The sequence below is a fragment of the Paroedura picta genome, chromosome 17, assembly GCF_049243985.1.
Source record: "Paroedura picta isolate Pp20150507F chromosome 17, Ppicta_v3.0, whole genome shotgun sequence".
Classification (NCBI taxonomy): Eukaryota; Metazoa; Chordata; class Lepidosauria; order Squamata; family Gekkonidae; genus Paroedura; species Paroedura picta.
The window spans coordinates 6235300-6259954 of NC_135385.1; the positions used below are offsets into that span (position 1 = coordinate 6235300).

General features: G+C 61.1%; 5 protein-coding genes across 14 annotated transcripts in view; 2 read left to right on the forward strand and 3 right to left on the reverse strand.

Annotated features, from left to right (window-relative positions):
• PGAP6 (post-GPI attachment to proteins 6) lies at window positions 1-17568 on the reverse strand. 4 transcript variants are annotated; one of them, XM_077316257.1, is made up of 13 exons: window positions 17417-17568; window positions 6499-6676; window positions 6167-6374; window positions 5953-6086; window positions 5582-5850; window positions 5111-5424; window positions 4908-5001; window positions 4603-4726; window positions 4213-4343; window positions 3677-3855; window positions 3126-3272; window positions 2583-2699; window positions 1-1794 (listed from the first exon to the last, which is right to left on the reverse strand). In XM_077316257.1, the coding sequence occupies exons 1-13, from the start codon at window positions 17490-17492 to the stop codon at window positions 1498-1500; spliced, it is 2268 nt and encodes a 755-aa protein (XP_077172372.1). In that variant the 5' UTR covers window positions 17493-17568; the 3' UTR covers window positions 1-1497. The 4 variants fall into 4 exon arrangements, with proteins under 4 accessions (XP_077172372.1, XP_077172371.1, XP_077172373.1 ...); XM_077316256.1 differs by lacking the exon at window positions 17417-17568 and adding an exon at window positions 7751-8063; XM_077316258.1 differs by lacking the exon at window positions 17417-17568 and adding an exon at window positions 7751-7939 and having other exon boundaries at window positions 6507-6676.
• Window positions 7112-15002, reverse strand: LOC143827068 (hemoglobin subunit alpha-D-like). Of its 2 annotated transcripts, none has more exons than XM_077316276.1 (3): window positions 14754-15002; window positions 14426-14630; window positions 7112-7378 (listed from the first exon to the last, which is right to left on the reverse strand). In XM_077316276.1, exons 1-3 carry the CDS (start codon window positions 14843-14845, stop codon window positions 7127-7129), a joined length of 549 nt encoding a protein of 182 aa, XP_077172391.1. In that variant the 5' UTR covers window positions 14846-15002; the 3' UTR covers window positions 7112-7126. The 2 variants fall into 2 exon arrangements, with proteins under 2 accessions (XP_077172391.1, XP_077172393.1); XM_077316278.1 differs by lacking the exon at window positions 7112-7378 and adding an exon at window positions 14005-14217.
• On the forward strand, window positions 8292-10123 carry LOC143827071 (cytoglobin-1-like). Its single transcript, XM_077316281.1, has 4 exons — window positions 8292-8482; window positions 8809-9031; window positions 9316-9523; window positions 9746-10123. Exons 1-3 carry the CDS (start codon window positions 8439-8441, stop codon window positions 9460-9462), a joined length of 414 nt encoding a protein of 137 aa, XP_077172396.1. The 5' UTR covers window positions 8292-8438; the 3' UTR covers window positions 9463-9523; window positions 9746-10123.
• On the reverse strand, window positions 11310-12192 carry LOC143827070 (hemoglobin subunit alpha-like). Its single transcript, XM_077316280.1, has 3 exons — window positions 11994-12192; window positions 11662-11866; window positions 11310-11540 (listed from the first exon to the last, which is right to left on the reverse strand). The coding sequence occupies exons 1-3, from the start codon at window positions 12086-12088 to the stop codon at window positions 11412-11414; spliced, it is 429 nt and encodes a 142-aa protein (XP_077172395.1). The 5' UTR covers window positions 12089-12192; the 3' UTR covers window positions 11310-11411.
• NPRL3 (NPR3 like, GATOR1 complex subunit) overlaps window positions 17481-24655 on the forward strand; it is a 14087-nt gene continuing 6912 nt past the window's right edge. The window contains exons 1-6 of one of the 6 annotated variants that reach the window (XM_077316260.1): window positions 17481-17633; window positions 18205-18274; window positions 19633-19671; window positions 22440-22569; window positions 23549-23623; window positions 24495-24648. In XM_077316260.1, coding sequence (XP_077172375.1) covers window positions 17516-17633; window positions 18205-18274; window positions 19633-19671; window positions 22440-22569; window positions 23549-23623; window positions 24495-24648 — 586 coding nt within the window. In that variant the 5' untranslated portion in view covers window positions 17481-17515. Of the gene's footprint in view, window positions 17634-17811; window positions 17831-17889; window positions 18094-18204; window positions 18275-19632; window positions 19672-19715; window positions 19869-22439; window positions 22570-23548; window positions 23624-24494; window positions 24649-24655 lie in introns of those variants that run through there. The other 5 variants (XM_077316264.1, XM_077316261.1, XM_077316263.1 and 2 more) reach the window with 5 other exon arrangements.

Below are 24655 nucleotides of genomic sequence, written 5' to 3' on the forward strand. Positions count from 1 at the left end.
CACGTTGCCTCCTTCATTTTTATTAGGCTGCCTGTGCTGAGCAGGCACCAGGCAGCACATCACCATCGAAACAGCCAGGGCAGGGAAGTGCAAAGGACCCCAGGCCTGCTGAAACTCTGCCCGAGGTCAATCAAGAAGAGAACCCATTTCCCCCAGAGCACATTACATTCCCATAGTGACCGAAAAGAAAAAACAAAAGCAGTAGCAAAAATCAAAGGCAACAGCCAGGAAAGCCGTTCAAATCCATCAGCTATTATTGCTCTGTGAAGACTCCACCGCTTCTTGACTTGGCCTGCGCAAAAGACATTTTTGAAGGCGGACAACCAACTCCAGTTCCCAAGTGCCAGCACTAGATTCCTGGGGGTGCCGAGTGCAAGAATGGCAGAGGCCAGGCAGGAGGCCTGCCGAATGCCCAGTGGGGTGAAAAGGCCACAAAAGGGGTGTGAGCAGAAGCCACATGACTGCTGTGCACTGTGCAAAGAGCCCCTCAGCTGCCCAGGTTTTTTTATGCTGAATTCCAGTCCTTTTCACTTGGCGGCAGCCTGGCTTGGTTCATTTGGGATACCGCTGTGGAGAAGCAGCACAGTTCCGACCTCAGTTCAGGCCTGTCTGGATTTATGCGACTCAGTTCAGTGGGCCCCTCTGGCCACTGTTGCAAGGTGTGGGACCCCCGTATTGGCCTTAGTGCTGCCAACCAGAGTTAGGTACACAAAATGGAACAAAAAGAGTACCTGAAAGCAATGCCCATCACCCACACGGGAGCAGAACTGACTCCTTGCAGTCAGCCTGACGGCTGTTCAAGACCCCACGTCATTGAACCACCAAAACACCTGATGGACACACAGTGTGTGTGGGCTTGGCTGGTCTGACGTACTCCCCACCCCCACCCCGATACACACACCCTGCTGATCATATACCCCCCAGAACCCACCCATTTTCTTGGGAGCTCCTGCAGCAGCCCTGGCCAGCCTCTCCTGCTCTCTGTATTCAGGGAGAGAAAAGGGACCAGACATCAATCCTGCAACCTTGCCCTCTTCTTCTCTGGTGGGGTGAGGCTGTGGAATACTACGTGTCACCCTCTGGAGATCCTCATTCCAGCACAGTCTAATCCTCAGATGCCGGCCCCTTTCTCTTCTCAAGGTGGTGGCTGTTTTGCATGTTTTAACACATTCCTCACTTTGAGCAAGAGGAGGCTGTAAGTCAGTGAGTGAGGGGCTTACCAAGGAGCCAGACACCAGGAGCTCCTTACCAAGGAGCTCTATTCCAGGATGGAGCTGCATAACAGCCTCTCCCTGCTGAACAGAAAGGCCGTGCAAACCAGTAGCCCTTTTGGGGGCCTGGCAACGCCTGCCCCCACCACCCACAAAAAAAGCCCTGTTTGCCTGGGCAATAAGGCCAGCTACTCCCTGCTTTGACACGCAGTCCTGAGGCATTTGGAAAGGCAGCTGCCAATCTGTTGGAGAAGCCTGTCAGGTACTGTGGCACAAGGACTGTCAGTCACGTCACTGCATAGAGCTCTTCCCGGTCATTGTTGCAGATCTGGTAGCCGCAGAGGAGCTTGCGCGACCATGCCCACAGCCTCTTGGGCCTGTCTCCTGGGGGAAGGAGGAAGGCCACGCTGCTGGCCATGAGGAAGTGCCACAGGCTGTGAGTGTAATAGTAATTGTCATTGGTTTCCATGAATGCATAGATGGCCAAGGCGATGAAGGCTAAGCTAATGCCAGGAAAGAGGAAAAAGGCCCAGCGCTTCCAGCAGGGAGGGTAGCAGTGACGGCGCTTCACACCCCGGTAGGCCTGTGGGAGGGAAGGAGGAAGGAAGGAAGTCACTGGCCTGAGATGTGCCTCCCCATCTCAACCCATGTGTCTCCCCATCTCAAGCCCTGACTGACACAGTGCAATCCACCTGGGGTCTCGACAAAGAACAAATAAAGAACTGTGCAGCTCAGTTCTAAAAATTAAGCCAAGTTAAAGTAAGCCAACCTGTCAAAAGATAAATGTGCCAAAGACCCACAACACACCTTCCTTATGAGCCACAGCCTGAACTAGGGAAAGCTCCAATTTTGCTTACAGCAGCTCAGGTCCAGCAGTGCGCAAGTGGACACATTAACAGACTTGTGCAGCATCTGGTGCGATCCCTGGCCCTTCCGTCCCAGCCACAATTGGTCTTGGGCTTCTGTTTATTTCTTCTTGTGCAACCAGGTCCCCGGCACTAAGTGGAGGGAGGGGCCAGCAAGGCATTTTGCCAGACCTGAGAGCCCTGGTGAAGAGCGGTGGAGTCTAATTGGCCCCCCCCCTCCATACGATGCCTGGCCCAGTCCCTGTTCTCTCCAAACTCTCAGCCCCACCTGCCTCACAAGGTGCCTGTTATACGGAAAGGAAGGCACCTGTAAGCTGCATCTGAGAGTCCTTATGGTAGAGAAAAGCAGTGTATAGAAAACAACTCTCTTCCTTCTTCTCATGTAAGCAGAACTGTGCTGTTTGTTTCTGCTCACACCCCATCGGATCCAGGCCAATCTCCTTCCCCACGGGGGGAGAGAGTCTCCAGGGCCATAGAGTCTGGAGTGGAGGTCTCAGCCACCTACCCAGACAGAAGTCATGATGACGAGGGCAAAGAGACAAGGTCCCATCATGTTCCAAACCCCTCTCCGGTCCATATGCAGAGACATGGCAATGAAGAGGGTCCCCAGCACACCAAGGATCTACAGCAGGCAAGAGAAAAGCAGGATGAAACCCATTCCTCACAGGCATCAGGGAAGCCCGGAGCTAGGGCCAGCGGGAGGCAGCAGCCCAAGCCCAGCCTGGACAGAGAGGAGCTGTGGGAGTAGGGCAAGTTTGCTGAGGAATTTCTGCAGGGAAACCCATCTCAGTGAGGGGCCCCCATCCAAAGGAAACCTCCAGCACTTCAGTCAGGAGACAGGCACTGGCCTAGTTTAAGAGAGAGCTCAGCTGCTCCCTTTCCCCCTTTCCCCATCTCTTTTGGCTGGAAAGAGGCCACACCCCTGGCTCAGGAAGCGCCTCCAGCCACAGGAAGAAGAGAGCATGTTTCCAAGAGAGCATGCAGACACTCGAGCACGAAACACCACTCCCCCCACCCCCTTGTCCATGAACAATTCCTGCAAACATACGTATTTCAGCATCTTCTTCAAACGGGCCATGCACAGAATGGTGACCCAAATGGAGACCACGGAACCCAAGAAGTCACAGAACTGTAGTGTGTCGTAATTCATGATGCACAATACGACCACCCCAGGCTGGTCACAGGCATGGTAGAACTGCAGCCGAGGGAGACGGAGGAAAGGGATGTGGCACACGGCTCCTCAGCACCACACGGCATCACCCCATTGCGTCCCTCTTCCCAGAAGTGAGATGGGAGGGATACTGGAGGGCCTCTGGGGGATTTGAACTGCACGGAACCAGAGCCGGGCCATGTGGTGCTAGATAAGAGTCCCTCCTCTGCTTTGCAGCAGGCTGAAGGGGACCAAATGCCAGCTGCAGCCGAGAGGTCTGCCTCCCTGCAAGCCGTGCAAGAACTGCATACTGAGTCCTGCTCGGGGGCTGAAAATGGCAGTGAAGGGCCCAACCCTCAAGATAGGACATGGCCCAGGCAGGCACAGAGATAGGAGGTCAGCCTGCCTGCACCCCCAGCCACAGCAGACGGCCCGGAAGATGTACGTACCGTGGAGAAGAACATGGTGAAGAGATAAACCGAAGCCTCGACCAAATGGTAGCCGTCCACGGCCACGGCCACGGCAGGCAAGAACAGGAGGTTGCTGAGCGTCAGCAGAAGGGTGGCCAGTGTCTGGACGCCAACACTCTGGGCTTTCGTGCTGTCTGTGCAGCTCCACCCCCGCCAGCCTGCCAAAGTGTGAGGAGGGGGGAGTCACAGAGAGAAATGCCTCCTTGCAAGCCGTCCAACTATCAACAATGCTGCACCAAGGCCCACTGTGCCCCGGAGGGCGATGCCTTGGGGTGAGGAGAAGGGTAAGAAGACCTCCAGGGCCCTGGAAACATCTCTTGGGACCTGTCCGAGGTTTTGACTACGGCTCTGGGCTGTGTGTTCTGGAACGTCCTGCCCGGCCAGGCCCAGCATTCCTAGCCTGGCGAGGCCATGAGAAACTGAGCAGGGAAGAGGGCGATCCAGCATCTCCCCCCTCCGCTCCCGAGTCAGCCCAGAGAGCACAGGAGGGAGCACCAGGCCACGGGCAGCCTCACCGGCCTTGCAGCGGCACCCAGCGTAGACGTAGCCTTGGCGCCTCAGGAAGCTGCACTGCCCGTACACCCCACAGTCATTGAAGCAAGGGCTGAGGAAGGCCGTGACCGTCACCAGGGCTGTGTCACATTCCCTGCGGCGAGCGAGAAAACAGGACATTTGCAAAAAGAGGCAGGTCTTGGGGGAGGTGTCCTAGCCGCCAGCCGTTCTGGTCCGTCACATCCAGAAAGGGGCCGAGGGCAGGCCTGGCAGAAGGAGCAGGCTGCTGGTCAGGAAAGTGGCCCAGCAGGCACGCACCCCCCACCCCCGCACTGCCCTGAAGGCTTCTTTGTCCTGGCCCAGCTGGTCTCAGGGCAGGGGGGAGAGGGGTTGGGGACAAGCACCAGACTCACCCCACATCTTTTGGGCAAAGGAGCTGCAAGGACAGGAACCAGTTGTCTGACTCTGGGTAGGGGATGCTGAGCAGAACCTCTCTGGAGGACGTGGACACATTCAAGGGGAAGCCCAGAGAGAAGGCTGCGGGCAGGGGAGGGGAAAGGCAGCTGCTGTTGGTTCCACGTCCCATCAACCCCTCTCCCCCCCAGACCAGACCAGACCAGCCAGGCAGAGCTCTCCCCCACCCCCACCCCCACCTGCACCCCCGGGCAAGAGCCACGCAGATCGGTCCGACCCCGGGGCAGCCTTGAGCATCGTGTACCTGTCCTGCAGACCCCTGTGGCATTCAGGTTCAGCACTGGAGAGCCGGCACTGAGGCAGGCGAAGACGGTGGCATTACCAGGGATCAAGGCTGTCTGCAGGGACACAGCAGAGATGCAGCTACAGAGCCCTGTGCCCCAGCCGAGGAATACTCACGACCCTGCCCAGGCCCCCCCCCCCCCCGTGCACTACTGGCTGGCTCACCTTGTTCAGCTGCAGGCCAAGGATCAGCGTCCCTCCGCTGTCCATGCCCGAATTCAGGTTGAAAAGGAGCAGGGTGGGCAACTGCGGCCGGACAGGCACGCTGGGGTCCCCAAGGACCCGGAAGATGACCGACACCACATCCAGGTCCTCCCGGACGACCGGCTGGCTACGCAAGCAAGAACTGCCCAGAGGGGAGGCATCAGTGCTCCCCTGCCACGTGGTGTTCACGCTGGCTCCCAGTGGTGGCACGGCCTGGCTTCGGTTCGCGCTCTGGTAGAAGACCAGGAAGGAGCCGGCCCCCGCGGGCTTGCATGCTGAGAAGAGAGCAGGAAGAGCCACTGTGCCAGAATACGTCTTGAGGCAGGAAGACAGTGACAGGCCGCTGTCACCAAGAGCCACACTGGCCCCAGGCAGACACCCACGCCCCACGTGTGCAGCCACCGATACGACCCCTGGAGCACCAGCACCCACCTGCGAAGGAGGCCAACACCCGGAAGGAAAGCTTTGCCCTGGGCCCACTGAGGCTTTCCACTGTGATCCGCAGCCATTCCCCCCACGGCGGTGAGGGCAGGAGGAGGCTGCAGGGGAGGGCTTCCCCCGTGCAGTTAAGCACCTTCTGGAAGGACCGTGGCAGGGTGGCAGAACCCAGCGTGACGCGCAGGGAACAGGCCGTGGACACGTTCACCGTACAGTTTTGCAGCTCCACTTTCAGAGCACTGCTGTATTCTGGTACAAAGATCCTGCGCAGGGAGGGAGAGGGACCTGAGAAGAGCCTGACAGACTGGAGCCCCTGGTGCCGGCCGTTCCGGAGAAGAGGCCGCCCGCCCCCTTCCCACACTCACTTGGAGTGGAGTGGCCAAGCGGGCCCAGAGATGGTCTGCCAGGAGGGAACGCCAGGCTCCAGGGGGGACACCTCCAAGAGGCGCAGCACAAACATGTCCGGCTGGAAGGTGTAGCTGCACGGGGTGGAGAAGCCCTGCAACAATTAGGAAGGCAGGCTCAGGCGGGGTGTCCAATGGCTGGGTGCCCCCCCTGCCCCAGCCGCCCCTCCCTCACCTTGACCTCAATCCTTCCCGTGGCCTCCGGCAGGTGTGCCACAATGAACCAGTCTCCTGCTGCGGGGCTCGTGAGGTTGAGGAAAGTGGCGTTCTGCAGAGTGGCCCCGAGAGGCAAGGTCAGGCTGTAGGTGCCAGGCAGGCTCATGTTGGCAGGGAACTGCGTGCCCAGAGGGTTGATGACGGGCGGGGCTCCATAGCGGAAGTGGCTGCAAGGCAAGAGGAGGGGCTGGATCCCTGCTGAGCCCCAAGGGGCACCTGGGCGCCACCCTCTCTAGGAACCTCTCCCGCCCACCCGAGATGGCCCCGCGCAAGCACAGGTGGGGCACACACATGGAAACCTGGGTCCCGGCGCACTGGGGGCCGCTCCCCCTGGAGGCCTGCAGGAGCCAGCGCAGCAGCACGGTGTCCTCCGGCACGCGGAAGCGGAAGAGCTTGGCACTGCCATACCAGCTGTAGAAGGAGAGCTTCTGGCTGCTCTGGGAGAAATACTCTGAGACGTAGGTCTGGCCTAGGAAGGGAGGAGAGCAGCAGCTGGTCAGAGGGTGGAAAGACTCTGGGTGTTCTTCCCTTCCCCGTCCCCCCCACGGCGCAGTGGGGCTGCAAGGCCCCTCTCTTCAAGCACAAAAGCCCCGGAAACTGAGGCCACAGCATCCAGAAGGCCCCTCTGCCCTTGGCACTGCCAGTCCAAACTGGGGCCGCTCTCCTGAGCACCTCTCTCTTTCGCCTTTTACCAAGGCCCACCTGTCCAAAGGCCAATACCGTTACGCCCCAGGGACAGATAGATGGACGGTTGTTTCCACAACAGGCGGGGCCCTGAGCGCAGAGCGGACGCACAGGTCCGTCGGGCTGAGCAGCCGCCTGACAAACGGAGTTTGGGGAGGAGCAGATGCCAACGGGAGCGCTGCCAAGAGGAAAGGAGCAGCGGCCCGAGGACAAGAGTTCAGTGGGAGGCCCGCCCTCAGCCAACACAGCCAGGAATGCACAGGGGTGGGGAGCCGTGCCAACCTGAGCGGCTGAGGAGGCATCTGCAAGGGAGCCACGGTGTGGGGGGGGGGTGGATTGTGGGGGTGACATGCTTGTCCGATTTGCAAGGAAAGCCCCCTCCCAAATCCAGGCTTGGAAAGGCTTCTGCTGTGAAACTCGAGGCCCCCCACGGAGGGGCAGGTTGGCCGCAAGACCTGCCCCGTGTGGCTCCCGGCCTGGCCAGGAGGAGGCGAACCGGCTTCTCGCCACTTCCGCCTCTCCCACTGCCTGACCTCACTCACCCTGCCCTGGGCGGGATCCCTGGAGCCGTCCAGACAGAGCCTGACGCACCCAGCAGCAAAGCACCAGGAGGGACTGGGTGGGGGGCCGGGGGCGAAAGGAGGCCTGGCTGAGTTGCCTCCCGTCGCCTGGCTTATGGCCAGGCCCATCCTGGCTTATGGCCAGACCCCCATGGGGTCATGCAGCAGTAGCCCCAGTGCATGAGGCCCCCTCCCTCCCTCCCTCCCTCCCCCGGCAGAAAGCTCCTCCGGGCAGCCCCGGTCCCCGAGGTGGCCTCGGACGGATCGACCTTCCCTCCCTCCCTCCCGGGTCCGCTCACCGCCGGGCGCGCTGCTCCGCTGGCCGATCCCCCCGCCGGGCCAGGAGGACGCGGCGGCGGCGGCCACCAGCAGCACCAGGAGCGGCGGCAGGGCCATCGGGGAGGGGGGCGAGAGGAGAGCGCCTGCCTGGCCCGGCCCGGCCTCGCCTACCCCGGGGCCGCCATCGCCGCTGCCTGCCCGCCTGAGGGTGCCCTCCGCCGACGTCACCGCAGGGGACTCCCCCCCCTCGGCAGGAGGACCGCCCCCCGCCCCGCCCTCCCTGCTTGCCTGCCTGCCTGCGGGGCGCGGGGGAGCCATGCACGCGCAGCCGCCCCTTCCCTCCCTCCCTCCCTCCCTCCCGCGGGATCCAACTGCCCCTCCCGGGGGTCCGTTGCTGGAAGGTTCCGGGGTCCCCTCCCGCCGCCCGCCCGCCCCAGCCATGGCTGCCTCCGGGGGCAAGGGCAAGGCGGGGTAGGCTGCGGAAGGGAGGGGAGGGGAAGGAGGGGTCCCGCCAGGCGCGCGCGGAAGGCGGCCCGGGGGGGGGGGGCGGGCGGGCGCGCGGGTGTTTGGGGGGCGGCCTCCCCCGCAGGGGCCTGGGGTCTGGCGCCCACCGGGGCTGTCGCTTTGTGCCCCTGCAGGGAGCCCCAGTCCCAGTCCCCGGGCCTGACGCCGGCCGACCAGGAGAACCTGCGGGCGCTGTGGGCGCGCATGTACGAGGAGGCCGAGGACAACGGGCGGCTGGTCCTCATCAAGTAAGGCCCGCCTGGCCCCGGCCCAGGGGAGGCCGCGGGGCCCCAGCCAGGGGCCAGAAGGACCGGGCGAGGGCCACGTGCCCGCCCACCCCCTTGGCCTGCCTGCAAGGTCCAGCTGAAAGCACCAGGCGGATGGGGGGGGGGTGTGTGCCAAAAAGGCCCTTTTCTGCCCGAGACTGATGTTAGGGCACTGCCAACGATCTGTGACCTATGTGTGAAAAGACGTCTGCTGTCCTGTCCGTCCTCCAGTGTCATCGGGAGAAGGGGCAGGGAGCAAAGAAGGCAGAACCTCCTCCACTTGTGGCAACTGAGTCTTCTCCATGCAGGTTCTTCGCGGACTACCCTGAGTCCAAACAATACTTCAAGACCATCCCGACGGAGGGGGGGCTCCACAATAACAGTGTGGTGGCTTTCCACGGCAGTAGGGTCATGGCAGCGATGAACCAGGTGTTTGAAAATATAGACAACTGGCATCAGGTCTGCAAGCTGCTGGAATGCCTGGTGGACACCCACAAGAACATCCACAAGGTGCCCTTGGGCATGTTCCAGGTATTGGTGCCCAGTGGAAGAGGAGGCAGACCCACCAGGCTGGGGTGGGGGGCACATTCCTGCAAGGGAAGGGGATGAGAGGGATCTGGGGATGCCCTGTGGCAGCTGGCCTGGTTCCCCTGCAGCGCCCTCCACCTCAAAGCACAGCCGTGGTCAGACAGGGGGACCAACCCCATGTTGAAAGGCTGGACAAGGCTCTCCTCTGCCTGCCCTCCACCCAGAGGCTCAGGCCTGGGTCATGGACGCATGCCAAGCGGGCCCTGAGCATTTTCTCCCCGGCACAGGCAATGTTCCGGGTGATGCGGAGTGTCTGCCAAGACCTCCTGGAGAATGACTTCACCGACAACATGCTGGTCTCCTGGGAGAAGCTTGTTGGTGCGCTCTGTGAAGAACTTGCGGCTGCCTATGCCCGGAATCACCGCATCTCCTAAGCTGAGACGGCCTGGCGCATCCCTCACCCTGCCTTGGCATGTCTGGGTCACTGGAGTGGAGGTAGGCAGGGGGCAACAGTGCCAGAGTTTCCTTTGATTCTTCCGGCAGGTGACTTCCAAGTTCACCCAGGGAGGGAAGCTGGTGGCCCCTGTGCCTCTTGGCCCAGAGCTAGAGCGAGGCAGGAAGGCTGGGGCATCAGCCGTCTCCCACAAGGTGGCAGAGGAGTGGCCGCAGAGGGGGTGGCTGGTCCTCCTCCTGACCCGGCCTTTTTAATCTCTGCAGAAGAGGAGGGGCTCTAAAGGAGTGTGCCACTCCCACCTGGTGGACGACAACAGGAGTGCCCTCTGGGATCACCCTCCGGCATTCAGGTAGCAGAGTGCCCAGCTGCATTGCCACCTTCCCACAAGGTCAGTGAAAAAGACTAGCCCAGGATGCGGAAGGACACGGAGAGCCCTGTTGGGGGAGTCCAGTGTGGGACTGTGCCATCTAGCAGCAACCTCTTCCACCCACCGGACTTCCATTTATATCCAGCCTGTCAAACCCCTTTGTAAAAGATCAGTGCAGATTTGCAACACATAGAATTAGAATACTTCCACTCGCCTAGGTGTATTAAAGCTAGAACTGCAGCCTAAAGTACCAATAAAGCAGTAGCAGAACAAACATGATGCTGTGTCATTCATGACGGTGCCCGGCTCAATTGCCAGGGGAAGGAACAGCACACACTGTGGTGCAACCACCGAAAAGGCCCACAGTCTGTCTCCCCTCTGAAACGGGGCAGACACCTGACCGAGAAGGGGACGCAGCCACAGGCCAAGGGAACGATGCAACGGATCCTCTCCAGCACCCACCCCCCAGCAAGGCTGGGCCTGAAAGGCACCCACAAGAAGCTGCTCCTTCCCCACCACTGCAAAATGCAAGCGAAATCTGACACACGACCTTTTCCAAAATCCTTGTGGAATGCCCCCCGCCCCACACCCCAGTCTTAGACCTTCAGACAGGACTCAGATCGACAACCTGTCACCATTTCTAAGGGCAACCCTAAGAAGGCTTTCACCCACAGACGGGTGGGGGGACTTAGCAGAAGTTTCTGCTAGCCCCCCCCCCCGCCCAATAGTGTCCCTCCTCCACTAGCTGCTATAGGCGGCCAGAAGAAGCTGCACAGGCTTGGCCAAGGTTTCTTCCGTCTGGGGTGTGCCTTGGCTGTGCATCCCCAGGCAGGCCCCCTTCTCATGGCTGAGAGGGTCCTGAACAGGGGTGTGTTGGGGGCTGGCTTTCTCCCTTGGCTGGTGGCACCCCCTGGGCATGCAGAGGGCCCTTCCTTGAGAGTAACCCCCCACGTACACATCCTTTATTTGGGGAATGGGTGCATCTGCTCAAATTGGCTCATCAAGCAACCCCCCCCCCCACCCGCAGACACACACACACAGAGCTGCAGGAGCACCAGGGGGATCGGTAGCCCAGCTGGTAATGACAAAATGCCTTGGACAGCTGGCAGGAAGGGGGCCTGCCCACACCGTAGGCAGCCTAAGCGCCTGGCGTGTGTGGAGGGGGGGTGAGAAAAGGACCGGGCTGCCTCAAGATTCTGACTCCGCCCCGCACTGCCCTCCCAAGGGTGTCAGCTGCACGGCACGGGGGGGGGGGGCACTTTCCAGGTGGGGCCCAGGCAAGTCTCCTGCTGTCAGGCATCCCATCTGCCCTGCAGCTACCCCCCCCCCCCCGTGTCCATGCTTTCCAAGTTTGGTGGTCACAGAAGAGGGGGCAAAGCTCCCTCCTGGAGTGCGGCTGAGCTCTGTGACTGGGGTATGCCCCCCCGACCCCCCCCCACAAAGAGACTGGCAGGCAGCTCTTTTGACGGCTACACGTTCCTTTATTGATGGGAAGGGGCGTGGAAGGCGGGCGTGGGTGCGTGCGTGTGTGGGCTCCGTCGGCTGCTGGCGGTGGGGCGGCTCTAGCGGTACTTGGAGGTGAGGATCTTGCCGCACAGGGTCAGGAACTTGTCCAGGGAGACGAGGATCTCGGGGGTCAGCTGGCCGCGGCAGTGGGCGGCGATGGTCACCAGGAGGCACTGTGCCAAGTACTGCGGGCGAGAGAGGGCGAGCAAGAGCGTCAGATCCCCTGACCGGGAGGCCCGGGGAACGGCGCAAGCCTGCTGGCCGTCGGGGGCGGGGTGGCCCTCCCTGCCCGGCTCCTGCACTCACCCTGAAGTTGACCGGGTCGACACGCAGCTTCTGGGCGTGCAGGTCGCTGAGCTTGGCCAGGGCGCCGCCGATGTTGTCGAGGTGGGCCACGGCGTCCGAGAGCGCGGTCACCACCTTCTTGCCGTGCGCGCGGATCTGTTCGGAGCCTGCATGCATGTCGTAGTGCGGGAAGTAGGTCTTGCTGGTGGGGTACGCCACGAACATCCTGCCGGCACACGAAAGGGGCGGCTCAGCCGGGCACGCAGCGCAGCACAGCGCCCCCGGGGCCGGCCAGCCGCAGCCACACACTCCGACCCGGCCCTGCCCTTCCCTGCCCGACGGGGCGGCCTTACCTGTAGAGGGCCTCTGCACCGAACTCCTCAGGATGGCTGCAGACGTGGGCCCAGATGCTCTTCACGTGCGCCTTGTCATTGTCGGTGAGAGTCATCTTGGCACTGTCTCTGGTCTCCGGTGCCCACAGACGGCCCGCAACGCCCTTATATCGCCACCCAGGGGGGCGGCGACGGGCGCGCCACTCCCCTCCCCTGGGGGCGGGCAGGGGGCGGGCAGGGCCAGCCTGGGGTCCCAGAAGCAGCACAGAAAGAAGAGCCCTCCTCCTTCCCGCCCACCCAGCCCGGCCTCTGGAAACAAGCGGGGCGGGCAGCGCGGGTGGGTCGCGAAACGGCCTCAAGGCCTTCGGGCTACCCCCCCCCCAACTCTCCAGGCCAGCCCCGCTGAGCCTGCACGCAACCCTGTCAGGTAGGCCAGGCTGACTGTACCCCTGGCCCAGCCCAGTGCCCCGCTGGGGTGGAGGGCTGCGGGGTAGGAGCGGGCCCTTGGGGGAGGCCGGGAACCCTTTGGGTCGCTGGGCCTTCCTCCCTCCCTCCCTCCCTCCCTCCCTCCCTCCCTCCGCGAGGGCAGCGGGACAGGCCAGACCCCGGCGACGGAGGGGAGGCCCGGCGCCAAGCACACTGCCTCCGCCCCGACGGCACCGTCACCGGTTGCTTTGCTTCAGGATGCTTTAACGCTGCTCATGCATTTTTGGAAATGTGCTGCAGACCGCTCCAGGCGGTTCACGAGGGCGAGGTATGAAGAGCGGCGGCGGCAGGGGGGGGGCATTTTTCACTCTTGTTGAAAACCCCCTCCTACCCGATAAGTTCCATGCCGCTTGTATGGTCGTTTAGTTTTGATGTTAGGCGCCCTGAGCCAACCATGCAGGGCGGGATCCAGACTAGAATTCTTCCTGTGCTCTCAAAGACCCCTCCAGACTGCAAGCCAGTCCGAGCGATTAGAAAGTCTGCTGACATGGTGGCCCGATTTAATTTTAGGTTCATTGGATGTTTTTAATGAATGTTGGGCTTATATGTTGTACATCATGGTATAGCAATCAATCGAGCGGGCTTCAGTTAGTGGCCCCGAGGAAATGGAGCCTACTTGTCCAGAAGCAGTGCACCTCGGTGGCTCCTTAGGGGCCCTTGCTGGCCCAAAGCGCCAAAGCTGGGTGTCTTAGCCACGCCTTCCAGCACAATCGACCCTGCCAGCTGTGCCTCCCATCTGGGCCCAGAGCCCCTCCTGGCAGACACAGACCCCCAACGGCGGAGTGTGGGGGGGGGAAGTCTCCTGAGCCCCAGCAGAGCACCTTGCTTGGGCCTTTCATGGGTAAAGGAATGCTCTGAACTTGGGGTGCCCCTGGAAGGACCCAGACACTGTCCTTTTCCCTTGTGCATGTTAGGGTCATCGTAGGGGGGAGGGCCTCTCTGCCCAGGCAGGGGAGGGGGATGTGGCCCCTTTTATCTGTGGCCAGAGTGACCCTTCTTGCAGCCCCTTCCTCTCTCCTGGTCCACACCCTGCTGCCCTTGCCAGCGCTCCCGTCAGGGAGGGGGGTGCCAGGACTGGCCAGGAAAGATGCCCCTGCCCGCCTAGCCTCATCCCACATGGAGGCATGCCAACCTCCATGCGTGGTCTGGAGCATTCTGGCCATTCCAAGGACCTCTGAGAGGCGGAGCTTGGGTCAGAGAGCAGGGCTACTTAGGGGAGGGGCATCTACGCGCTGCTCCGCTGCTGGGCCCCACCCTCAAGGAACAGCCCACTCCTGGCCACCCCGGGGGACAGCGGACGGCATCAGGGGGTGAAAGGCCGACCGACCAGTGGATGAGGCCTGACTCTGCCTAGGCCTGGAGTTTCCTCTCAGGGGGTCATGCAGGCTGGATGAGATCGAGCTGGTCATGTTTCCCTCTCCCTCCCGTGCCAATCTCCCCTTCTGAAAAGGGCAACTCAGCCCCCTCCCTCCCACCCACCCTCCCTCCCTCCCTCCCTCCCTCCCTGTGGCTGTCCCCTACAAACAGGGAGAGGAGGAGGCAGACAGTCGTTCAAAGCAATTTTATTCTGCTGGGTACATGTGAGGGGAGGGCGAGGAGGAGGGGCGCCCCCGGACGGTGCTGGCAGCCTTCATCTGTACTTCTCGACCAGCACGTCGGCCACGCAGGCCATGAACTTGTCCCAGACGGCGTAGGTCTGGGCGTTGAACTCGCCCCGCAGATGGATGGCCAGAACCACCTGGATGCAGCGGGCCAGGAGCTGCAGGGAGGGAAGGGAGGAAGGAGAGGCAAGAGTCAGCCACGGAGAGCAGTCCTGGGGACACCCCCCTCCCCTGCCCTGCCCTGCAGTGGTAGAAGGGAAGGAGGGCTCCAGTCGCAGGGGACGGCTGCTGCGCCCCCTCCGTCCCTCCCAGGCCCAGAGTCCTCATCGATGACACCCCCCCCCCGCACCCATTCTGCCCACCCACCTTGAAGTTGACGGGGTCGACGCGCAGGTTGTAGGCGTGGAGGTTGCTGAGTTCGGCCAGGTTCTCGTGCAGGTGGTCAGCGTTCTTGAGTGCATCCTCCAGCGCCTTGATCACCTTCTTGCCGTGGTTGCGGATCTGGGCTGAGCCACACGAAAAATCGAAGTGCGGGAAATAGGTCTTGCAGGTCGGGTACACAACGAAGAGCCTGGCGAGCCAAAGTGGGGCGGAGTGGGTGGGAGTCAGGCAGGCAGGCAGGAGGCATAGAGAGCCAGTCCCCGCAGGGCACCCCTCTGCCCGCCCACCCCCTCCGCTCAGCCCCCAACCTTACCTGTAGAGGGACTCGGCACCAATCTCATCCTGGCAGCTGGCCACCTTGTCCCAGGTGCTCTTGAGTATGCGGCGCTCGTCGGCGGTCAACATGGTTGCAGAGGCAAGAGACTTGACCGTGGGTGGCTGGCTGGCTGGCTGGCTGGCTGGGGTGCAACTGGCAACTGCGAGCCCAGCCGCAAGGGTGCCTTTTATGGGCTTTATGGGCGTGCTGCCGGCCTCTCCGCCCCCTCTAATCTTATCAACAGGAGAAGCCTCCCCCAGTGGGAGTGGGGCTCTCCTGCAGGGACTGGAGGAACATTTGCAGGCCAGGCGCAAGCAGGAGAAGGGCCCGGCAGGCCGCCTTCCCACCATCGTGCTCCCCCCACTGCTTAGAGTCCCTCACAAAATGACATATAGACAGTATGGCTATAAAAAACACCCCCAACAGCCACCCGAGGCCCAGAGCTTAAAAATCGAAACCCCTGTGACCCTCCCATGCCTTTATGTGCAGGCTTTCCGTCTGCCCATTTTGCTGCCCTGAGAGACCCATATTTGGGGTAGATAATCCCTGCACCTCCTGCCGGAACCTTGGAACTGGACTGCCCCCCTTGGAGATGGAGGACACACCCCCCTGGCAGAGGTGGGGGGGGGCTGACTTGCCTCCGAGTAGCAACCCTGGGCTGCCCGGGGGCTCTCCCACCCAAGGCCTAGCCCCAACCAGCCCTGTTTAACATCCCAGATTAAATGAGACCAGGCTAGTGGGGCTGCACAGGTCACTGGTCAATCATGGAGAATTTCCCTAAAGAATTCAGCCTGAAGTTATTCATCACCAATGATATAACTTGTCCTTTATGTATTCTGAGGGTTGCATTTCCCCCCAGCCATGTTACTTTGCCCTCTGTGTGCTATGTTTGGCCCTCCAGAGTGACTGGTTGACCACTGTGAGATGAGATGCTGGACGAGATGGATCCTCTCTGGACTGGTCTAGCAGAGCTCTTCTGGCCTTAGGAGTGCATGGGGAGGGCTGATGCCGGTGTGGGCAGAGATTGTGGCCTGGATACAAGGCCCACTCCAACGTTAAGCCTGTGGAGGCAGAGATCTGATGACGACTTATCCACTACATCTGCCTGCCTAACAACTCCCAAAGGTGGTCTAGAAAGGTCTTTGTCATTTTCACAATATGCATGTTCTCCCAAGTTATTAAGAAGAAGAGTTGGTTCTTATATGCTGTTTTTCTGTCCCCGAAGGGGTCTCCAAGTGGCTTACATTCGCCTTCCCTTCCTCTCCCCACAACAGACACCCTGTGAGGTGGGTGAGGCTGAGAGAGCCCTGACATCATTGCTCAGTCAGAACAGTTGTATCAGGTCACCCAGCTGGCTGTATGATGGGGAGTGGGGAATCAAACCCGGCTTGCCAGATTAGAAGTCCGCACTCCTAACCACTACACCAAACTGGTGTAGTCACTATTTTGAGGAGAACTACAAGAGAACTAACCAGTACCCATTTGGACTGATGTGAGTGCAAATCAAAAACTTGAGTGCCTGGAGGAGGCCAGTACAACTCTCTATAAAAGACGCACTGCTTTGACATCCTCCATCCTGCCCCCCCCCCCCTGCTATCTTTCTTGAGTAGCAGCCGCCCAGCCAGGCTTTATCGCCCAGCTGCAGGGGCCTGCAAGGATGATGCTCCCAAGAGGCACCAGCTTTCCTCTCCACCTCCTGCCATGCTTAGAAAACAGCTCTGGCTGGCTAACTAATGTGCTTGTCCAAGGAGGGCTGGGTCACTGAAACACACACAGGGACATGCTCTAGTATGGGCAGGTCCTGGAAGCTTTTCTGGGCCGTTCCTCCACATGCAGCCAGCCAGGTGACCTTGGGCTTGTCAGAGCACTGATAGAAGTGTGCCTCACCGAGCAGTGATATCAGGGCTCTCTCACCCTCACCCACCTCACAGGTGTCTGTTGTGGGGAGAGGGAAGGGAAGGAGACTGTGAGACACCTCTGGTAGAGAAAAGTGGCATCTAAGAACAAAGTATTCTTCTGCACACTCTCAAAAACATGAAAACTGACTTTTGAAGGAAAAATCCCTACTATAGACAACACTGAAAACATTAAAACCAAACACTTAAACAGGAGGGAGTGGGTAGATTCAGAGGTGTAGCCAGGTTGGCCTGGAGCACCAGAACAAAATTTGAGGGCAGGGGCACTCTGACGACCAGCCAAGTTTTATTTGAGGCATAAGCGTTCGCATGCAGGCAGGCATGAATTCTTCCTCACATACAGTCTACACCCGGCAAAGTGTGCATATAAGTTCATACCCTGAGTAATACTTTGTGGTCCTAAAAGGAAACCGTGGGTGGGTGAGTGGGAACGAAGGGCTGCTGAAGGCCTTCCCCAGGGGAGGAAGAAGGAGGGGGCGGCTGATGTCTCTCCCTGGGGAGGGGACTCCCGAACTCGGGCCCAAGAAGGCCTCAGCAGAGCTCCCCGAGGAGGGCTTCCGGCGGGCGGGCGGGCGGGCGGGCGGGCGGGGGGGCTCGTGTGGGAGAGAGGGCCGCCCTGGGAGGGGGCTAGGGGCAGCCCTAGAGCCCACCCTCCTCATTGGGGAAGGGGTCTCTGCCTGCTGTCGCCGCCTCCACAACCGCCCTGCCAGGTAGGCTAGGCCGGGACAGAGACGCTCCCCCTACCTCGCCCGGGGCCAACGCGCCTGCGCTCCCGAGGCCCCGCCCCCCGCGCCTCTCTAGCCGTCGGAGGCGTCTCCATGGTGGCGCCTGAGCGGAGCGGGGATGGGGGAGAGCTCGAGCCCCATCAGCGTCATCCTGGTCAGCTCCGGCAGCCGCGGGAACAAGCTGCTCTTCCGCTTCCCCTTCCAGCGCGGCCCCGGCAGCCCCGCCGCCCAGACCGGTGAGGGGGCCGCACGCCCACCGCGCGCCTCGCCCCGGCTAGGCCGCGCCACGCCCCCCGGGGGACGGCTGCGCGCGCACCTCCGGCCGGCCCAAGCCGTGCGGCCCGCCTGTCGTCCGTGGCAACGGAGGCCCCGCCCCTCCTCCGGCTCAGTCTCGCCCTCCCTCCATCCCTGCGGCCCTGTTGCCAAGTTCCAGGTGGCCCCTGGGGCTCCCCAGACCCTCCTGGGCAGGCCTGTGGGCTTCCTGCCTGGCGCTGAGGGTGGGCTAGATGGCCCTGGAGGAACCCCGCAGGAGGGTGGGGGGGGGGCTCCCTGGCCACGGGGGCTGCGCCTTGTTTTGAAAGGCCAAAGAGGGCCCATTTCCCGCCTGGCCCCTGCAGGTCAGCCGTGACCAGGGCCTCTGGCGGGGGGCGATCCTAACCTTTCAGCCCCCAAAGCGGACAGGACCTCCTTTATCTTGTAAGCCTAAGGGAATGGCGGTATAAAAGTTATAATAACAACAGCAACAGCAACAAGGAGAGGCCATCTGGTCACCCTCCTGCCACAGACAGACATCCCCATTCCTTTTAGGGAAGCCCCGCAGCAGGTATGCCGTGAACAGCATTGGAGACGCTGTGGAAGATGCGGACGGGGACTCCAGGTACGAGGAGGCCGCTGTGGGTCGAGGGGCTGAGTGGTCAGGTCTGGGGGGGGGAAGTGGGGAGGGAGCTGCTGACGGTTGCTCAGGCTTTCCCTGGAGAATGCTCCTGATTGGCGGCAGGGCATGGCTTGCGTGGGCCTCAGGGGCAGTGCCAATGAGAGACGTGGTCTGGGAGCTGACAGCACCTGCCTCCCATGGGCGCGGCAAAACCAGGAATGAGGGTGGGGGGAGAGGGGTCACCCACAAACGGCACCTGGCATTCTTGAGGGGATGGAGTGGAGACACAGCAAGAGGAAGGAAGCTTTGCAGCCCCCCCCCCCCTTCTTTATACTGGAGATGTTGCAGGGAAATTGAACCTGGCCCTTCTGCGGGGAATGCAGAGGCTCTGCCACTGAGCCACAGCCCCTCCTGGTCATGCACGTGAACTTCCCTTATTCTGCACCAGACCTTTCTTCCATGAGGGTCAGTCTTGTTACTCCCCAGGGTCTGAGGCTGAGGCTTCTCAGGTCACCTGCAGCCTGGGCCTTTCAGCTGGAGATCCTGCCAGCCGGCCTGCCAGGAATCAGGCTAGGGTCCTCTTGCCTGCCCATGAGCCATGGCCCCTCCTTGTGGCTCAGAAGGCCACTCCCTCTCCACCTGCTCTTCCGGCCGTGAGTCTTGCCTGCCTCTCTCAGACTCGGACAAACAAACAGTTAGACCAAACGGTAGAAGTGGGAACTAGGTAAAAGCCCATTTGAGGCACAAAGCAAGGAACCTCCGAGGCAGCCTAGGTACAGTCATGGAGAAGCACAGGCACAGAAAGCAGTAAATATTCCAGATGAAGACTCAGGTTGAAATCAACTTCCCCCTTTATTTTTGAAGACTTTCCTATTAAAGAGCTTTCTTAACCACTGTAATAAACTGCTTTGCATTCATACCAAAGGAGGGTTTGTCCCCATGTATGATGTGCTTAAGTTAGAAGAAAGAACAGATTTCAAAGAGTACTGTGCTTATTCAAACTATAAGTTAAAACCATTTTTTGCTTTTATGTAACAGACTTGAGGCAGGTCTGTCGAGGTTTGGATCCCAGGAGATGGCAAGCAGAGCCATTTCCTGCTCCGGGGTGCCTTGGGGAGGGGGGGTTCAGTGTAGGGAAGGGGGCCAGTTGTCTGGCAGAGTCTTGCAGAGAGCCTCTTGGCTGCAGCCTTCTCTCTGTTCTTTGGGGGAGGTCCCTGTGCCCAGCCCCTGGGGGGGGCAGACATGTTTCCTCCCGAAGGTCTGGCCGGATGCTTGATCATCGTGTGTCCCTGTGGTTGTCCCATTGCGGGCTTGTTTTTGCTGGCTGTTCCTGCTGCTCACGGGCCTTGTTCCCCTTGCAGAGAGCCACGCCCGCTCCCCGATGAGCAGGTGGTGTCTGGGTAAGACCCGCTCTTGTGAATGAGCGCCTCTGTCCACAATGGCTGCCCTCTTTCTCACCTTCTTTTCCATGTGCTTTTCTTCTGATTTCTCTTTACCACTGAGCTGCAAATGAAGTGAATTAGGGGCCAGAGCAGAGCAAGGCACGGGAGATGCTGGGCAGTTATGCTTCCCCCAAAACATGATGCCGAGCAAGAGAGTGAGTGAGGGGGGGGGAGCAGCCCTGACTGAACGCCCTTGGCCAGGGGCCTTCCTCCTGACTGGGGAGCTCCGGGCGGGAGGAATCATCCTGTCAGGCTGGCCAGGGCCCCTGTCACCATTGACAGATGCTCCTGGCTGGTGCTCTTTTGGCCTGGCACGTGGCAGAGGTGGGCCTTCCTCTCTCTTTCATGCGCCAGCCAGAATCTTGGCGTGCTCTGTGCCTGGGATGAGCCCCAGCTCCCAGCTTTCCTGACCTTTTCCCTCCCTCCCTGTCTCCCACTTCTCAAGACAGAGGCCTGTGCTCCCTGCCAGGCAGGAAGGGGGCATGAGTGGGTATGTCTTTGTCCCCCCTGCACACCCTCCTGGGTAGCCAGAGGAACCCCAGTGAGTTCTGCCAGTTCCCAGTGTAGGGAATATCCGCTGTGTAGGGAATATCCGCCTTCCCTCCCCTGACTCGCCAGGGTCAGCTTCAACAGAGGTGCTTGGGAGTGGCTCCCCCACCACCGCTGCTAGAGGCTCTGGGGCTCATACTGTGTGCCCCTTTGCGGCTGGATTGCCTCGTCTTCACAGAAGACTCTGAGCTGGTTTCCAGCTGGGGTGGCGGCTGCCTGCCCTGCAGGGGGCTTGTTGTTCCTGAGCTCCCAAGTGTGGGGGTCTGCCTTGACATGCCAGCCCTGCTGAGGCGGGCTCCAAGCATTTGTGTGCCTTGGCAATGCCTCAGCCGGCCTTTCCTTGGCTGCTCATGGTGGCTCCCAAGGTTGTCCCCCCCCCCTTCTTCAGAGCTCAAGGGGGCAAGCGTAGGCTCCCCTCATTTGCCCTCCCAAACAGCGAAAGGGAGTCTGGGGCTACTCCACCTTCCTGGCAGGGTCAGGTCCTGGGGGCAGAGTCTCCCTTGGTTGGCTCCTCACGCAAAGAGATCCCAAACCAGAAAAGCAAGCAATGGCAGCCAGGAAGCCCCGAGGGGCCAACACGAGCAGGGCCGAGTCCCCCCGTTTACAGCCTGGGCTTCACTGTGCTTGGATGGGTGGGATTGCACCTCACTTCAGATGGCCCCAGAAGGGTCTCACTCTCCTCATTGGACAGCAGACAGTGGGGTTCTGTCAAGCTGTTTTGGTTTCCTGCTTGCAGAGAGAGGGGGTGTGTGGGGTGGGAGGGGAAGCCCCCTGACTGTGCAACTCCCTGCAGACCAGTGGTCTTGGAGCTGCGGGATTCCCCCCCCCCCTTTTGCCTGGCCTGCTGCCTCCACTGCTGCTGCTGCTGCTGCTGGGGCTGATAAGCGGCCAATCTCTCCCGCCACAGGGCAAGCTACACAGTTGGGAGGAGCCCTCGGTCCACCCACAGAGCTCTTCAGCCCCCACCCCCACCACTTGGGTGCTGCTGGCCTGGGAGGGAATCCACCCCCCCCCAACACACACACACACACACACAGTCCAGTTAAAGCAATGGCAGCTCTCCCAGTGGGCAGCTGCTTCGCAGGCTGTGCTTCTGGTCTGTCCCCCGCATCCCTGCCAGAGCACACTGCCCTTTTCTGTTGGGGCCCTCAGGCTCAGGCAGGCTTGCCCTCCTCACTCCTCTCCGGTTGCAACTAAGGCTGGAGGGAGCAGGGAAGGGCAGCGGAGGGCATCCCTCCTGAGACAGATCAGGGCCAGCCTCGGATGACCTGCTTGGCACAGGCAGGTCCTTTGGTGGCTCTCCTGGCTTCAAGCAAGAGGGCAGCCACGCGCCCCCACTGTTCAGTGCATGAGGCCAACATTGGGGGCCTCTGGGTGAGAGGGTGGGGGTGGATGCTGGGAGGGAGCTGCCCCCCCCCCAGTGCAATAACGCGCCTGCCACCCAGGCTCACCTCTGGAGCTTTTGTGACTTTGCATCTGAGGCCCCCTTGACCCCAGAAACCAAGCACTCTCCCCCAGTGGGTCTCAAGGGGGAGGCGGAGAGGGGCCTTTGGGATCTCAGGTCCTGCAATGTTTTTGTTTACCACCTGAGCCCTACTCTGTTGCTGAGATAATTCAGCCCCTTTCCCCACCAGGCTGGGCTTGAAGAACTGTCTGGCTGCAGCCCCTGCAGGGAAGGGGTCTCTCTTGAGCCACAGACATGAAGGGCCCCAGGAGGGGGAGGGCTGAGGGGCAGCCTTTGGCCCTGGGGGCAGAGGGGTGGCCCAGCTTGCCCTTTGGACTGCTGAGCCTGCCTGACTAGAGCCCCCTGCTGGCTTGCTTGCCTGGTGGGGACGGAGGGTGGGCATGTTTGCTTGGCCTGGGGAGACGGCAGAAGCCCCCTCCGCAGGATATCTGTGCCGCGTCTCTCTCAGAGCATGCCATGAATGGCAGACGCATGCGCCACCGCCTCTGCCTCTCGTGCCTTTCCTGTCGATAATCCTGTCAAGTAGAGGTCCGTGATCCTCCCAGCCCCTTAATTTGCCTAAGTGTGTGTGTGTGTGTGTGTGTGTGTGTGTGTGTGTGTGTGTGTGTGTGAGGGGAATCCGAGGGGGCCCTGTGGGAATCTCTGGAATGTGAAAGGCAGCCGGGACTGGGGAGGGGGGGGCACAGGATGACACCTGTCTTTGCTCCGGAAGGTTCTCCGATGTCATCCTGGCCACCATCCTGGCCACCAAATCTGAAATGTGTGGCAAGAAGTTTGAGCTGAAGATCGACAATGTCCGCTTTGTGGGCCACCCAACTCTCCTGCAGCATGCCTGTGGGCAGGTAGGGCCAGCGGGCAGGCCTCTCTGTGGGCCTTGGGGAAGGGCACCAGCTGGGGGGGCCCTGGCGGGGGCCCTGCAACTGCGTCTTCCTGAGCCCTCCCGTCCTGTTTCCTCTGCCTCTCGTCTGTTCCTGTTCAGCTGTATTTCCAGGGGAAAGGGCTCCTGCCTCCTTTGCTGTGGTGCTGCTCTGGTGAGCAGCATGCCCAGCTGCCAAGGCCCCCCCCCTGGGCTCCCAGGGAGCTGGTCCCCAGTCCCTCAAGGACTACGGGTGGCTGGCACTGTGAGCAGTGGTGCTGCAAAGGCTGGCAAAACGGGAACCTTCCTGTTCTGCCCAGGTGCCCTGTTCGAAGGGCACGTCTGGCTTGCTTCCTCCCTTCTCCTGGGGGCCTCTGGCTGAAATTTCTGAGGAAGATCCCCGCCACATGGCCCTCTGGATTTGTCTCCTCTCAAACATCCATTTACTCTTTCTGGAGAGCATGACTTGGGACATTGGCCCTCTGCATATGCTCAGAGGCATTCTCTGAACCATGGGTTTGTGAGAGGCTTGCCGGGCCCTTGCTACACCCGGCTCAGGGTTGTGCCGCTCTGCACAAGTCAGCTGGGCCATAAAGGATCTTGACGTGAGCTACGTGGCCTGCCCCATGTCCTCTCCCTCCGTCACGCTCTCAGGTTCACCTGCCGGGGTGGGAGTCTTTACACAGAGAGCCTTTCAAATGCGGAATTTGCTACCAGGGAACGTAGGGAGGGGAAGAGGATTAGATGCCTTTTAAAATTATTATTATTGTATTTATATCCCGCCTCCCCCCTGGTAGCAGGCTGTCAGTGGCCCACTGGCCATGGGGCTGAGGGGAACTAATCCTCTGAACCGTTTGGCCTTTCCGGCCTTCACGTAGCCCTGGCTGGCCCCTCCCCCCCCCCCCATGGCCATTGATTTGTCCGTTCCTTTGACAGAGTGCTTGACGCTTCGGCTTGTTTTGTAGATCTCCAAGACCGACCCCTCCCCGAAAAGAGAGATGCCCACCATGATCCTCTTCAACGTGGTGTTTGCCTTGAGGGTAAGGGGGGAAGGCCCTCCTGGCCTTGGCCGTACTGGTCTCAGGAAGGCCGGAGTGTTTTGTGACCCAGGCCGGAGGGCGGGCACCCAATGGGCATGGCGTGGCACTGGCAGCGGCTGCCTTTCTTAGAGGCAGAGGTCTCCTTGCCCCTGTGGTGGTGGGGGAGGTGCCGGCAGGCTTGCAAGAGGACAGTTTGTCCTCAGCGGAGGGAGGAGGGCTGCAGGGCAGAGACGGGACTTGCTCCTGTGTTCTCTCAGTTGGCCTCTGCGTGTGTTTCCGTGCCTTGGGTGGGGTCCCTGGCAGTGGGTGGGGCGGCTGAGGGCCAGGGAGGGCTCTAATCAGGCCAAGAGCAGGATCTGTGACTCAGCTAAAGCTCGGGCGGCCTGGGCTGCTGAGTCAGGGTGTGAGGGCCCTACTTATCAGGAGCCTTGCCTGGCCATTCCTCCCAGCCGCTTAACTCCCCTGCAGCAGCTGCTCCCTGCACCCTGGTTGGGCCCGTCTCGCCAGCTCCTCCTTGCTGGCTGCACAGGGCTGATAAACAGCCAGGCTGCCTCCATTCTGGTCCTTTGGGGGGATGTGGGGGCTGACAGGTGACTGCCCCCCCCCTTGTTAGGAGTGGGCCCTTCCTTGCTGGGGCTGTGAGGGGCTGGGGGGGCTGGAAGCCGGGGGAGGCGGAGGCTCTTTTGGCCAGAGGAGCACTAAGGACAGCTCCAGGGCTGGGAAGTTGCAGCCCGGGTGGGTGTGGGTGTGTTAGTGCACCCTTGGTGGGGCAACTCTGCCTGTGTGTCCAGCGCAGTCCTCCGGCCACCCTCCCTCCCTCGCTCCCTCCTCCTCTCCTGGCTGCTGACGGGGGCTGTGATGTTCCCCCCAGGCTACCGCAGACCCCTCAGTCATCAGCTGCTTGCACAACCTCTCCCGTCGCATTGCCATCGTCCTGCAGCACGAAGAGCGCCGCTGCCAGTACCTCACCCGAGAGGCCAAGGTCATCCTGGCCATCCAAGACGAGGTGTCGGCCATGTCTGAAAGTGAGTC